General features: G+C 37.3%; 1 protein-coding gene across 2 annotated transcripts in view; it reads right to left on the bottom strand.

Annotated features, from left to right (window-relative positions):
• Window positions 1–291: 291 nt before the first annotated feature.
• Window positions 292–14,160, bottom strand: part of zgc:92242 (uncharacterized protein LOC436899 homolog) — a 14,697-nt gene continuing 828 nt past the window's right edge. Inside the window, exons 2-6 of one of the 2 annotated variants that reach the window (XM_043257651.1) lie at window positions 12,251–12,644; window positions 6,209–6,353; window positions 5,308–5,374; window positions 4,228–4,495; window positions 292–837 (exon numbers count right to left, since the gene is read on the bottom strand). In XM_043257651.1, coding sequence (XP_043113586.1) covers window positions 689–837; window positions 4,228–4,495; window positions 5,308–5,374; window positions 6,209–6,353; window positions 12,251–12,431 — 810 coding nt within the window. In that variant the 5' untranslated portion in view covers window positions 12,432–12,644 and the 3' untranslated portion in view covers window positions 292–688. The remainder of the gene's footprint in view (window positions 838–4,227; window positions 4,496–5,307; window positions 5,375–6,208; window positions 6,354–12,250; window positions 12,645–14,160) is intronic. The other variant, XM_043257652.1, reaches the window with a different exon arrangement.

Here is a 14,160-nt window from a genome sequence, read left to right as displayed (position 1 = left end):
AGAGGGTCAGCATGACGGCCCAGCGCTGCCGTCTGTCTCGACCGGTCGGACGCACAGATGATAACTATCCCAGCTGCTGTTTCACAGTCTGGAATGATGGACTGTCTCCATCATGAACCAGATGCCGCTGAGTTACCAAACATGTGGCGATAATATGGAAATACATTTTACATCCATCCATCCATCCATCCATCCATCCATCCATTCCACCTAACGATCTACCTATCTAGACATCGGAGACGACCTGGAACGGCATTCCTAGTTGCATTAGCATTCAGCTCACAAAACCAGTTAAAACCAGTTGTTTTATTTAATACAATACGACACCATTATTTACAGCCAGATAAAAAGATGAGCCATTATCTATAAAAACATTGAACAATAGCTTTGGTCATTCTCCCCTTAAGAAAACAAAGTTTATATAAAAACAAAAAAATAAACTATATAAGGCAGTAGAACAAATGTTGGAGTCCTCTGGAGACCACGATTTTCTGTAAACAGTGTGAAAAGTGAAGGCTCGAGCTGGGTCATAAGAAGCGTTTGATTTCCGAACAATGTCCGCCTCCAGCTGCGTCCACACCTGGATCTGCTCACACGCTCAGATATGCGCTGGTTTTTTAGTTCGTTTTGCAGGTTTTTGGATACACTAGGATGTTTTTTTGAGGTGTGCAGTGTGGCGGTGTTGTGTTTATCTGACAGAGGGGGAGGCCAGGAGGTGAGTGGGCTTGCAGGGGATCGGTGGTTTGACACATGGAGCATAACTGCTGTTGAAGTTCTTCCTGAGTACAGCCACACGACTGCCATACGTCAGACCGCTGTCCTTATCTTTCATCACTTCTTTAGAGAAAAAGAGAAGAAAGATTGTATCATTTGACGTGGAAACAAAACGTGCTCTGTTGGAAAACCTAGTGAGTGCTTTTGTGATGTTGCTAACATTAAACTCTAAAAATAAATACACATGTATATATTAGTAATAAATAATATAGGAAAAATAGTAATATTAGTATAATATACATTTTATATAATGTCCTTTTCTAAATGTAAGGCACACCTTAAAATGTATATGGGAGCATTTTTTATTATTTAGAAACATGTTTCATAAATACACACAGTAATTTATTTCATTTATATATATATATATATATATATATATATATATATATATATATATATATATATATATATATATATATATATATATATATATATATATATATATAAGAGAGAGAGAGAAATAGAGAATTACTTATTTTCATTCATTAATTAATGCCATTTTCGATTTTTTTTTTCAATGAACTTGTCACAATTCTTTATGGAATTGCCATCATTGTGAAAAATACATTAGATGCTGCCATAATAATGCTGCATACCATATGGAATAGCCTTTGTGCCCGAAGCGCGCCTACAATGCCTTAAAATTCTGCTTATGTAGTCAGCTCGCTGGGTTTTGGTTTAGAGCCACGATGACCTCACGAGAGGTCAAGACTAAGGAAATAATCAAGCAGAAATTCGTGATTACGAGACTTTGACTGTCTGTAAATCACTGCTGACTTTAAAAAGCTGTTAGACCCCTGACACAAGCCCGCCGGGGATTATAATACATCCACAGCTGTCTCTCTCTCTCTCCCTGCCCCTCTCTCTCTCTCTCTCTCTCTCTCTCTCGATCCTCCTTTCCACCCACTCAAGGCAGGTCTAGAGGTCACAAGAGGGAGAAGTAAGGAGAGCGACAGCAGGCAGAAGAGAAAAAAGTGAGAGGAAGAAAGTAAAGGACGAAGAGAGTACAAATAACAGGAGAGTGAGGTAGAGGGTAAAGGCTAGGGGAGTGATGACTCAATTTGAATGTGTTAAACGGGGTGAGACAGGTGGTCAGGGAATAGGTGAAGGGGTGATTGAGGTAAAAGGGGGACTGGGGGGGTAGAAACGAGACAGAGAGACGGGGGAGGACGCTTGCGGGGACCATGGGTGACTTCAGAGACAGATGCCGTGGAGAGCGAGACTCAGAAGAGAGGCCAGGGGAGAACTGTATTTTTAGACTCTCCCCGAGGGGTCTAAGCCTGGAGTTCCGCCCCCTTCACACTTTTCCTGTGAGACCGACTTTCTGCCATCGCTTTTTTTCCCTCCGCACCGATGCGGGGGTCTTTAACGCGTGCAGTTTTTCCCTCGCATTCACGTGACGCAACCTCCAAATCCAAATTGCAAGAAACGGCGCGGCAACTCAAGATCGTTCCCATTAAAATGACTGAAAACGTCCGACCGGGTGCAACGTGGGGCAAAGTCGTCAGCAATAAACACCCACAATGCAATGCACACGGAGAGACGTTTTTGGGACACTGGCATTTAAAGGTTTAGGTTGAGTTTGACTAACACAAAAAATCGGTCTTTGTGAAATGTAATATAAACTCGCTGTCATTTTTTTGTTAAATTTTAAGCAATTCTTTTAAAAAAGCAAAAAGGATGGGCGCCTATGAATACACAACACAGAAGGGTCAAATAGGAAATATTACTAAGATGTGAATACAGCCTATAGTTTTGATTGTGAATATATAGATCTAGATGTATATCTTACTGATCCTGATATATGTTTTCGTATTTTATATTCAGACCGTGTATTTATAGATAGATCTTTCTCTATATGCTCCACTTTGCTAATATATATATTCAGCATTACTGTCTTTGCGCACGTGTAGTGTAAATGGTCGTTGTTGACATATATCTCCCGTTTTCGTTTTAAATTAATGACCTTCGGTCGATTTGCTGAAGATCGCTTCAACAATGAAGAAGAAAAAAAATATATGACGTCGACAACTTGTCGCGATAGTGACGCAAGCGGTACCACGTGACAAAACTAGATCGTTCCTCTAGACAGCTGTGTTGATTATAATGAGAGCAATCTAGTTTTGTCACGTCTCTCTCTATTTCTCTCTCAGGAGTTGAGCCGCAGTTCCTGTTGATGTTTCTCTGGCCGTTCCCTGCAGCCGTGACCCCCTGACTGCGTTATGCTGTCGCCATGGAAACGTGGGATCAGCGCAAATTCCCGCTCCAGCGCACACATATGCGCTCGCGTGTCCACACACAGATTGAGTCTCACACACACACACACACACACACACACACACACACACACGATGACCCACGCGTAAAGCATCGTTTATCCACTTTATCATTGCATAAATTATCACGTTTGTGCGATACTACGCGAGCCGACGACGCAAACGACACCTGAGCAACATCTGCCGTCCCAAAACCGGTTGTCAGGTACAGGTGCGTTTATACGTCTGAATCCTCCGAGCTCGCGTTTGTCTCCAGGAAACTTTGGCTGAAGTTGCTGTGTCGGTCTGAGGACGGTGAGGCGGTTTAGTGCGCAAAGTTCCGCGTTTTTAAAAAATATTCGCCGCAGCTGACAAACAAAGGAAAGTGTTGCTGTGACTGGTGTGTCCTGTAGGGGGCGCTCGCGGGCCTCATGCGCTGTTGTACTTGTACTACTGACAGTAGTCCACTAGATGGCGCTTGCTGTCTATTTGCATTGATAACAACAGGAATGTCCTTTTTTTTTTATAAATTTAAGGTTTTTATAAACCACATTTCAAAATGTATATGAGAGCATTTTTCTATTATTTAGAAACATGTTTTAATTTAAATTAAATACTACATACACAGTTATTATTATAATATCTAATTAATCTTACATTTTTATGTTAATATTTAATTTTAGATTTAGTTTTAAATATATTATTAAACAGTATATTAGGAAATATTAAACGATATTATCAGATTTATGTACTTAATATTGAAATGTGTGTATATATATTTATATATATATATATATATATATATATATATATATATATATAAAATATATTAAAAAAAGTCTGATAAAAATAGGCCATATATATAAGGAATATATATATAAGGAATATATATATATATATATATATATATATATATATATATATATATATATATATATATATAATTATATAATAGTATTTTTAGAATATTTTAGAATAATTTTCATTTCTAAAATTAATAGCAAAATGACAAACTTGTTAAAAAAAAAAGTCAGAAAAAATAGGCTACTATTAGAAATTAATTAAAAAACACACAATGAATAAATGAATAAAAATATATGCCAAATAGCATAAATGTTTCTCACTGTATTTTGTTTTGGTGGTGTTTCTGTTAGAAAAATACCTGGGATTAATTCAGATTCTACTTCTATCTTCTTACCTTTGTATTGTGCGGGTGTGTTCACTAGTTGTATCTTGACGCTGATTGACGGCTTCTCTTTCATCTCCCTGTGCAGTTGAATCTCTCTGTCTGCTGCTGTTGTCTCTGTGTTGCTCACATGTGATCTGTAAAGGCCTGTGTCCTCCTCCGCGCTGCCTGAATCTGAGTCATCTGTTTGGCCCCTGGTGTCGTCAGCTGACTGATCACAACCACTGTCCTGCTTGGACTCATCTGAGACTGTCGTAGAATCGCTGAGCTCCTCTGGTTTCTGTGGCAGATTGAATAAAACTCATTTGTAAACACTTATAAAATCGGAGTTGACAAATTCAGAGACACAAAGAGAGATGGAAGTGTGTGTGTGTGTGTGTGTGTGTGTGTATTCCCTCTGGCAACATGGCACTGATGCCATCTGATACCGTTTAATTCTCTGCCCAGGCTCTAAACCATCTGCTCAGGGGAGCCTGGCCTGTCCAACTACACACGATCATCGTCTTATTATTACGGCTGCTCTTATTATTAAATTACACACATATACATGTGCATCTTCTCACACATATGCACATTCGTATGTCCATTCACGTACAAAAGCACATTCGTTTAAACACACGCACACTCGTACACAAGGGTTCTGTCGCAGTGGACTTTCCATTCAGATCTGTTTTTATACCAAGCTAATGACGTTTTCAATCACCCGACCCTGTGATTCTCATCTCATGCCTAGTGACCCAAAATTGTGCAACTATTTTATTTTATTTTTTCCTAAAACCATTTTGGTCACACAATTTATATATACCGTAAACATACCTCCTTACTCCTCATTTGTAATTCGTTTTAGTAACAATCTGTCTTTTTTCTTGGGCCCATATGTGCCTTCATAGCCATTTCAATTTAATTTAAATACATGACCGGTTAAATCGAACACATTTTTGTGTGAGTCTGGAACTGTGCTGGGTTGCCACTTTATGTCTAATACAACATTATTTCTGAAACAGAACCATAAGAAGCAGCGTTCTAACAGTAACCCAAATAACTTTTCTTTCTTTTGATTCGATCAAGACGTTATTTAGTACCCTCACACACCTTGAGCAGCAGCTGGATCCCTGGTTCTGGTTTTGTCAGGCAGGTCTTTACAGGTTCTGTTTTTCCTCTGTAAACAAAGAAAACACATTTAGCACTGTGGTTTGAGAGTAGTTAGATTGCTATTAATTCCAATAAAGTTTGTATTTGAGGTATAGTATCTGCTGTTAGTTATTATGTACATTGCCTGCTGTTATTGAGGTTTATTATATGGCTCTCTGGAATATTTCATTCCAAGTCTATTGCGGTATTCAGATATTTTAGTGCTGTAATTATTAAAATGAAACTTGTTCTATGTTCATTTTTTGTATGTTTTTAAAAGTCTCTTACACTCAACAAAGCTGCATTTATTTATTTTTTTCAAAATACAATAAAACAGTAATAGTATGGATATTATTACAAATTAAAATAACATTTGTCTATTTTAACGCATTTTGAATAGTTTATTGCTGATTTTTAAAAAAGTAACATTCAAAAGGTTTTTGAGTACTGAGGATGAATATAAACTTAATAAATGTTATCACTCACCTTTGATCAATCAAATATGTCTTTTTTAAAAAAACATGTTAACTTAAATCAATATTTAGTGTCTTAATACATAATGCGTAGTCGACAATAATCTCTTCCATAGTATATTTGGTCACGCTTTCTTTTAAATCTTAACAAAACAATTAACTACAACTTTGACCTCAATAAATGTCTAATGTGCTGCTTATTAATAGTTAAGTAGTTGCTGTTAGGTATCTGCTTGGATCAAGGATGTAGAATATGGTCAATCAGAACATGTGCTTTATAATTACTAATAAACAGACAACAATAATAGACATACTAATAAGCCGATAGGGAGAATTGGTGCCTATACTTGTGTTTCCATGTATATTACCTATTAATGAAGGTTTCGTACCTGTTGATAATTTTAGGGCTCGCCATCAGGTTTTTCAGCTTGGACAGGGTGAGTTTTGGAGATTTGGACTCCTCTGGATCTTCGAAAATATGTACATGCACTTCACCGTAACTGTCCAGCAACCAGCTCACACTTTTACAAGGGCCTGAGGACAAAACAATAAACATGCCGGGAAAATCAATATCTGAGAAACAATAAATAAATGATGAACACAGAAACAATTAGGTTACAAAGACAAAGAGGCACAACAGATACGATAGCTCAGAATAAGTCCTTGCTTTCTGAGCAAATAATGAGTATTTTTGAAGTTTAATAGTCTGTATTTCTTGTTGTTTAAATCTCTACTCGACCCAAGATGCTGAGCTTTAGGAGTTTGGCATAAAGCATACTTTGCCATTGACAGCCTTTTAAAATTATATTTTGTTACATATTTTTTTTTGGTTACAGGCTTCTTTTAGATGTTAACCGGCCAAACCCTCGACCCTCGATTTCCGATATTAAGCTCGGTGATGTTTTCTTGTCACAGGCAGATGGCGCTGTGACATTGAGTGAATTGTATCCTGCACATTATAGGTGGTCTGCTCTGGTTTAGAAGAGCGTAAATGTCATTCAGTGTCTAGATGTCAATGCCAGTGCTGATCAGGCTTGTATTATCACCTTACAGACACTTGCACCAGCCCACAAAAGCTGTGAATCCTTCCCAGTCAAGCCTCATCATTATTTCAGTGTGATTTAACCTTCTCAGATTACGCCAAATGTTTGAAGGCATGAAATGAAGTGTGATCAACTGATATGTGCTGCTTACGTAAGATGTGACAAAGAGGATCCTTGTGCGGCTCGTAGGGGATTGCGGTTCACCTCAGCTTAATAATCTAAAAGTACATCATAATGCCATGAACACCACAGTGGGTATTATGGAAATAATGTCAAGAATTTCCCAGCGTGAAAGCCGTTCCAGCAGGGCTTGATCTGTTTTTCTTTTCCATTTTTCGCTTGCATGTAAGGGAAAACCTAACGCCCCTCGGTTCCTGCAGAAAAGGTTATGTAAAGAACCGGTTCTCCAGGTCGACAGAAGCCACGCTATGTCTAAGAGCGACACCGATCAAACGGCTTCGTTTCCATGCCGGAATGAAGTTAGGTTTTTTTGTTAGAAATTTCAGAAATGTTCAGTATGTGTTGCTGAAACTACTGAAGTTACATAATGTAAAACTGGCACACATCTTTATGAGGTATTTTTTCATGCTAATGGTTAGATCTGTGTCTGTTGCTTGTTGCCAAGGTCACATGGTTCACCCACATATGCTGCTTATGTGTGGATGAAAGGTGATGTAACGGCGTAGTGATGAATGTGTTTTTAAGGAATGTTTCTTGAAGCCTTGTATAGAAACCCAACTTAGCAATGACTGAGCTTATCCCTCTTTTTATGTAATCTGTATTTATACCATCCCATAGGAGAATTATATAGCTTGAAAGTCGCTCCTTAAAGGAACACTTCCCCCCAAATGAATATCCTGGCATTGTTTACTTGTTTATATGTTGTTCCAATCTAAAATGCACATCTAAACTATCTATTTAAACTTTAAAATAAGAGACTATTGTTGACACGCAAGAGAACAGGCCAGCGGTTCTCAACCAGGGGTCCTTAGAAAACTTCTAATAGTATTCTTATCTAGTTGTCTTGAAAAACCTGGATGTATAACGAAGCCTTATTATAAAAGTCTGCTTTCTACATCTGGAACATTTATGTAAATAAATAAAATCCTGTAATTCTCTGAGACGCATGCATTTCATTGACATGCTATTTCTGTATGCCAAGCCCTACAAAATAATTCTGGTATATCAGGCAGATATTGTGAATGACAAAATCCTCATCCCAAATAATTATCTAGTAAGTCATGAACCGCTGGAAGGGTTGTGAGCTTTAACTCAGTGGTTCCCAACCGGTGTGCCGCGGCACTAAGGGGTGCCGTGAGATCTTTTGAGGGTGCTGCCAAAATTTCGGGGAAAAAATTCCAAGGGTGCCTCAAACAAGAAAAGGTTGGGAACCACTGGTGTAAACAGTATTCTCATATCATCTAGGACTAGGTATAAGGTGTTGTTGCATGCAAACTCTCGAAATGAAACAAATAAATAAATAATAATAAAAAAGCTACAGAGATTTTAAATATCTATTTCCTTATAAGGGTGCCGGGAACTTTTGAAAGGCTTTCCAAGGGTGCCTCAAACAAGAAAAGGTTGGGAACCACTGCTTTAACTGTTGTTGTGGACAGTGCCTCGGACACATGTAGATGTGGTTAACGCCTCAGATAAGAGGTGTTTGAGTTTGTGTTGAGATCTTCGACTTTAAAGAATGTAAACAAGTTTTAAGATAAGCTGCATGGTTTGTCAGTAGTGTAGATTGCAAATGTTGATGTCTTAAATGAATATGTGTAATCCATTATCAAAAACTAGGTTTATAATGTTGTGCTTTAAAAAGAAAAGAGTGATGTTATGTTATTTGCTTTGGATGATGCAGTCGGATTCACCAGAGCACAATCAGATACAGCAGCTTTTTAAATGTCAAAAGTTTTGTTCAGTGTTAGTTCATAACACTCTCTTTTCATGTAAAGTGAACAATTTAGTGGTTTATTTGAATGAGTATTAATGTTTGCCACCAAATGATTTGCACCTTTAGAGGAAACATCCTGGAAAAATAGGATAGGTCATGCTACAAAGACAGTGAGTGCGACATCACATCCTGTTGCTCATATTCGTTGACGCATATTAGGTGTCTATAGTAATTCCCCAGACTTATGTCTAGTTTGACCACACCTCGAAGTCTCCATTTGCTGTCTATTTAACCGAATTGCTGTCATAGAGAAAGAAGTGACATATTTCAGAGATCTTATTGGTGATTGTTCTCTCCAGTGGGCAGCAAAAGAGTCTCGGGTACAAAGTTCCAGCGATAGTTTTGTTTGTCTGCGTGCTGTGTACAAAAAAGAACTGCCAACAGAAACTTCAACAGCATTTATCTGGCCTACCCCTGACGCAGAGCCGACACACGGTATCAGCTGAGGCAACTGAAACCGGCCACAAAGTGCTGAGCGAGAGAAAGACGGACACAGCTGCGTTTCACAAAGCAGCCATTGACATGAGCTGCCAACCCTGTCAGCTGTGTGTCCGTGGAGAGAAAATCAAGAGATTTGACTGTGTTGGTGTCGAACTGAAGTAAATGAATAAGAGTCGAACTGCATGACTGCGACACAGCGGCTCTCTTTTGTGGCCGTTTTGTGCAGCAGCAGCTAAACATGCTTCACAAAGGCCCTGTGTTGCATGTGGATCATGAGAACTTGACGCTTTTCGGATGAGAAACAGAAGCCGAGGGAGAATACCGGCGCTATTGATAGGAACACTTACAAGAACATTTACATCCTTAAGCAAATGCTGTTGTAAGAATCAATTCCTGTTCGGTTGGATTCCAGCGTCATTATCACATGAACTGAATGTTTTTTCCCAGCCAGGGAACATGGGTTCATAGTTGTTACGAGCATCAGTTGTTTTTGAAATTCCATTTATATTTATGCTCTGTTACACAACTCAGTTTTTTTCCCTCATACTGTCATCTACAAACCACACTTCCAAATTGTTTCGCTCTTCTGTATAGAGCTTTACATTTTTGAAGGAACAGCTCACCCAGAATGTACCCTTAGGCTAGTTAAGGTACTGACTGTATAGATGAGTTAGTTTCTTATTTGGAACAGGTTTGAAGAAGTTTTGCGTTCACTTGCTTAGTCAGAATTAGAGTTAATAAAAACACAACAATCCATAAGTAATCCACTTGACTCCAATCTATTAATTAACTTCTTGTGAGATGAAAAGCTGCATGTTTGTAAGAACAAATCCATAATTAAGGCGTTTTAACTTTTACTCATTGCTACTGGCCTAAATAGCTTATAATTCATAATAATTCTTTTTCCAGCTGAAAAAGTCCATCTGTTTTTTTCCACATTAAAAAAAAAAATCACATGTATGTGAATAACAACCGTTTTAGGCTGTTTTCAGTTGTAAGAACATGCATAGATAAGCCAGTATTTTTCTGATTCAAATAAGATTTTTCACCAGGGAAAGCAATATTATGGATAGAGGACTGTTTTGAAAGTAACATCTCAATGATGAAAACATGAAGTTAACTGATAAAATGGAGTCATGCTGATTATTTGTGGTTTATGGTGATGTTTTTATCAGCTGTTCATTCTGACGGCACCCATTCGCTGCGGAGCCAGTGATGTAATGCCACTTTTCTCCAAATCTGTTCTGATGAAGAAAGTTTTTCTCAGAATGTTCATTGAGAAACTTTTAGAATCAACCTTTTAATTCCGCAATATATTTGAATATGTTTAAAAGGCTGTTTATGATGTGTCTTGTAAGGACCGTTCACTGAAAGGTTCTTCAGGGCAACCAAAAATGGCTCTTTTATGGTTGCTTTGTTTTTGCGTGTTGAGCTTCCTGAGAACATTCCATGCACAAATCTCTGGCAAAGCACATCCTCAGGCATTAGTGTTAGAAAGCCTTGAAATGTTTAGAGGAATTTACAGGGCCCCTACGGCATTACAGGGGTTAGATCCCAAACAAGGCTCAACTCCTAACAAATGCTGATGCTATGGAGATAAACAGTAATCTACAGCAAGGTGATTTGCATGTGTGTTGCGTTGCAAGGTCAGTGTTGAAAAGCTGGAATTTGGCTCTGGTTTCGCCCTTGCAGCTGTAGCATGTCTCTGTGGTATTTTTATGTGACTCTTTGGCTGTTTCAGGTCACTTAATTTCCTCTGGCCTCCAAAAATATGTGCTCACCTTGAAATGACGTTAGAACGTTTCGCACAGGTATTGATTTTCTTGTTACATCAGTGAAGGCGTGTTAAAAGATTTATTTTGAGTTCCTTGTAACATGCCGCTTTCACATAGTTTGCTGGAACTGCGTTAAAGAATCTGCGCAGACATTCAATAAAAGTGAATCATTCTCTGATTGGCCACGTTCACATAACAAGGGTTGAATGGACTTAATCAGCCTCTAAATGTGTTGAAATAGCACTGAACGCATGTGAATAGCACTACAGTTTAAATTTGGTGGTCAGTAAAAATTTGTTTTTGAAGCATATTGATATTCAGTGACAGTAAAGGCATGTATAATGATACAATGTTACATCAAATAAACACTGCGCTGTTAGACTCTCTTTTCATTATTTAATCTTTAAAAAAAAAAAGTTTCGTAGCACAACCATTTTTAGCTTTTACAATAAGAAATGTTACTTGAACGGGAAATTAGCATATTAGAATGATTTCTGAAGAATCATGTGACTCACAGCATTATTTCAAAATATTATTACTCAGTGAGCACAAGATCTTCGATAAAAATCTTAGATTTACTCCAAAATTTGGGAGTAATTCTTTTCAGCTCCGTTTTTTGTTCTTTGTAAAATTAAAATTGCAATATTATTGCCACGGCCCAAAAGAAAGTAGATGGTAACTTTTTTTCTTTAAAAACATTTTTTTTCCCAGTATGATTTTTCAGCATTTCAAACACTTTACATACTATTATAACAGTAAATGTACCCACATCAGTAATAAAATGGGAAAAAGTAAATATTATTGGTGTTATTTATAAAAAAAGCTGAAGTGCGCGTGCGTGTCTGAATGCTGCCAGTTCTCTCTCTTCTAACAGAACAGAAGTATATTCAGCACTGCTGCTGTGTGAATGAAGCAGACTGTATTCACTGCGCTGCTCACTACAATCACTGTTCAAAAGCTTCTCCATTGGGTCCGGCGCAACTATTGAAATGCGTCATTGTAACAAAAAGTTAAAAAATCACCTCATGTGCTCAATTCATACCGAATGAGCCTGTGAGGCTCAGTTATGATGTGCTTCACTTAAGAATGCGCAAAAACACTATGGCGTGTCAGAGACACAAAAGCCTTTGACTGTTCTGTAAATAGTTTTTTGTCTCCTTTTGATGCTTACAGAATGACAGATGTGGCAGTATTTTTAGAAAGGGTGTGAGTTCATACCTTTCTTTTGCTGACGCTTCTCTCCTTTTATCCCCTCCTTGTCCTCCTTCTCCTCCCACTCCTTCCAGCGCCTGACTTGTTCTGCTCTCATTTTAAAGAACAGGATCTTCTTCTGTTCGTCGTTCAAGCCGTCTAGGACATCAGGGTCGATGTGCATGTCAGCTAGGATTTGCTGCAGCATGGTGTGTCTGTTTGTGTGTTGTAGGCTTTTGAATAAGTGTGCTGTATACCAAAAAAATTATAAAAAACGCTTTCTGAAGAGTCCTGCTCCTTTTTTGGAATTCTTATCGTCCTGTTCTTCAAACAAAAGCTTTCTCTATCTTCCAGAGATTGACATTTTAGATCCTGCGGTTGAGTTCGTTCCTGTCCCACACTCTGGCCATGTGATTCCAGTCTGAAAGAGAGAGAGAGAAATGGGAGGAGGTGAAAAAAAAGAAAGATCCATTCAAGCATCTGTTGCCGTTTTTTGTGCAGCCTCTCTTTATGGGTGACTCTTTTATATCTCTGCATTAATCCTGATTTCAGTCGTAAAACAAGAAAGCGTCCCACGTTAATTTCCTCTTTCTGGAAAGAGCAGAGCTGTTTTACTGTTTTTTTCTTAGCTTAGGAGGTTTAATGAAGCTTTTTGATGTTTTTCTTGCAATATCTTAAAGCATAAATAATCATATAACGTACGGTCATATGTAATATAAGAGTAATAATAATTATACTCCTAATATCCAGTTATTAAACAGTTATCGGTCAAGATTCTTTCAATTTCTATATATATATATATATATATATATATATATATATATATATATATATATATATATATATATATATATATATATATATATATATATATATATATTTCATAGTCTATTACTTATAAATAAAACAGGAAAGCATTATTTTCAAATATTCTTTTTAAAAGCATTTATCCAACTTTCACAACTAAGTTAACCCCTATAAATATAACCTATTTTTTGTGAAGGTTAAATGAAGTAACTTTGTTGTCAATTTGTTGGTACTGATGAAATAATCATTTTAAATTGATCATACGTTAAATTTATTTTGTGTAACAGTGCTTTTTCCTATGCTATACTTGTTTGGTTTTTACATAAACGTTAATAGCATTTAAACTTTTTAACTTTTTAACATTTAAACTTATTTTAACTTATTTTAGTAAATAATAGATGGCCCTTTTTTATTGACACTTTCTCTCAATTTCTCTAAATTAAGATATTATCTAAACATCTAAAAAAGTTCTTTAAGCCCCCTCTTCCAATAATGCATAAATACTTTACGCTATAAACAATTATTCAAGTAATTTTTTGCATTGATTGAATTTGAATGTATTGCACCATTACCTTAATAGGTTTAGGCACACATACAGCATACAGTCATTTTAATATATTTGCCATTTCGTACGATAAACAGAAGTCAATGAGTGTTGTGATAAAATGCCATATCATAATTGAGCCGTGAACCCATTCAGGTAGAAAATGAACGCGTGAAGCGGAAAATTTCATGTCAGTAGTTGAACTGAACCCTATGGTGATGCTTTTGAACACCGATTCAAGTAAAAAGTAGAGTTAAAGTACTGCTGAGATCTTATCCAAAGCTTTTAAGGAGAAACACTTGAGATAATCACACTGTCAGAAGAAGCAGTTGCTATATTACAGTGATTGTCTCTCCTGTAGAGGTTAAAGGAGACTGTTGGGACAAGCATTCCTCTGAGCAGCTGTACGTTTTAATGTTTTATGGTTTGATCCAGGCTGCTGTTCAGTTGTGTTGACAATAGCAGTCTGTTTTATTCCAGAGCTCTGTGTGTGATTTTCCTCTCTCTGTTGACTTTGGCTAAATGAGCATCTATATTTCTCTTCCCCCATTCACTTTATTTAGTAGTTTCTCATTCAGTAGCTCCA

This window comes from Puntigrus tetrazona, chromosome 14 (genome assembly GCF_018831695.1).
Source record: "Puntigrus tetrazona isolate hp1 chromosome 14, ASM1883169v1, whole genome shotgun sequence".
Classification (NCBI taxonomy): Eukaryota; Metazoa; Chordata; class Actinopteri; order Cypriniformes; family Cyprinidae; genus Puntigrus; species Puntigrus tetrazona.
The sequence above is the reverse complement of the archived record's forward strand: the minus strand, read 5'-3'. Positions and strand labels throughout refer to the sequence as shown.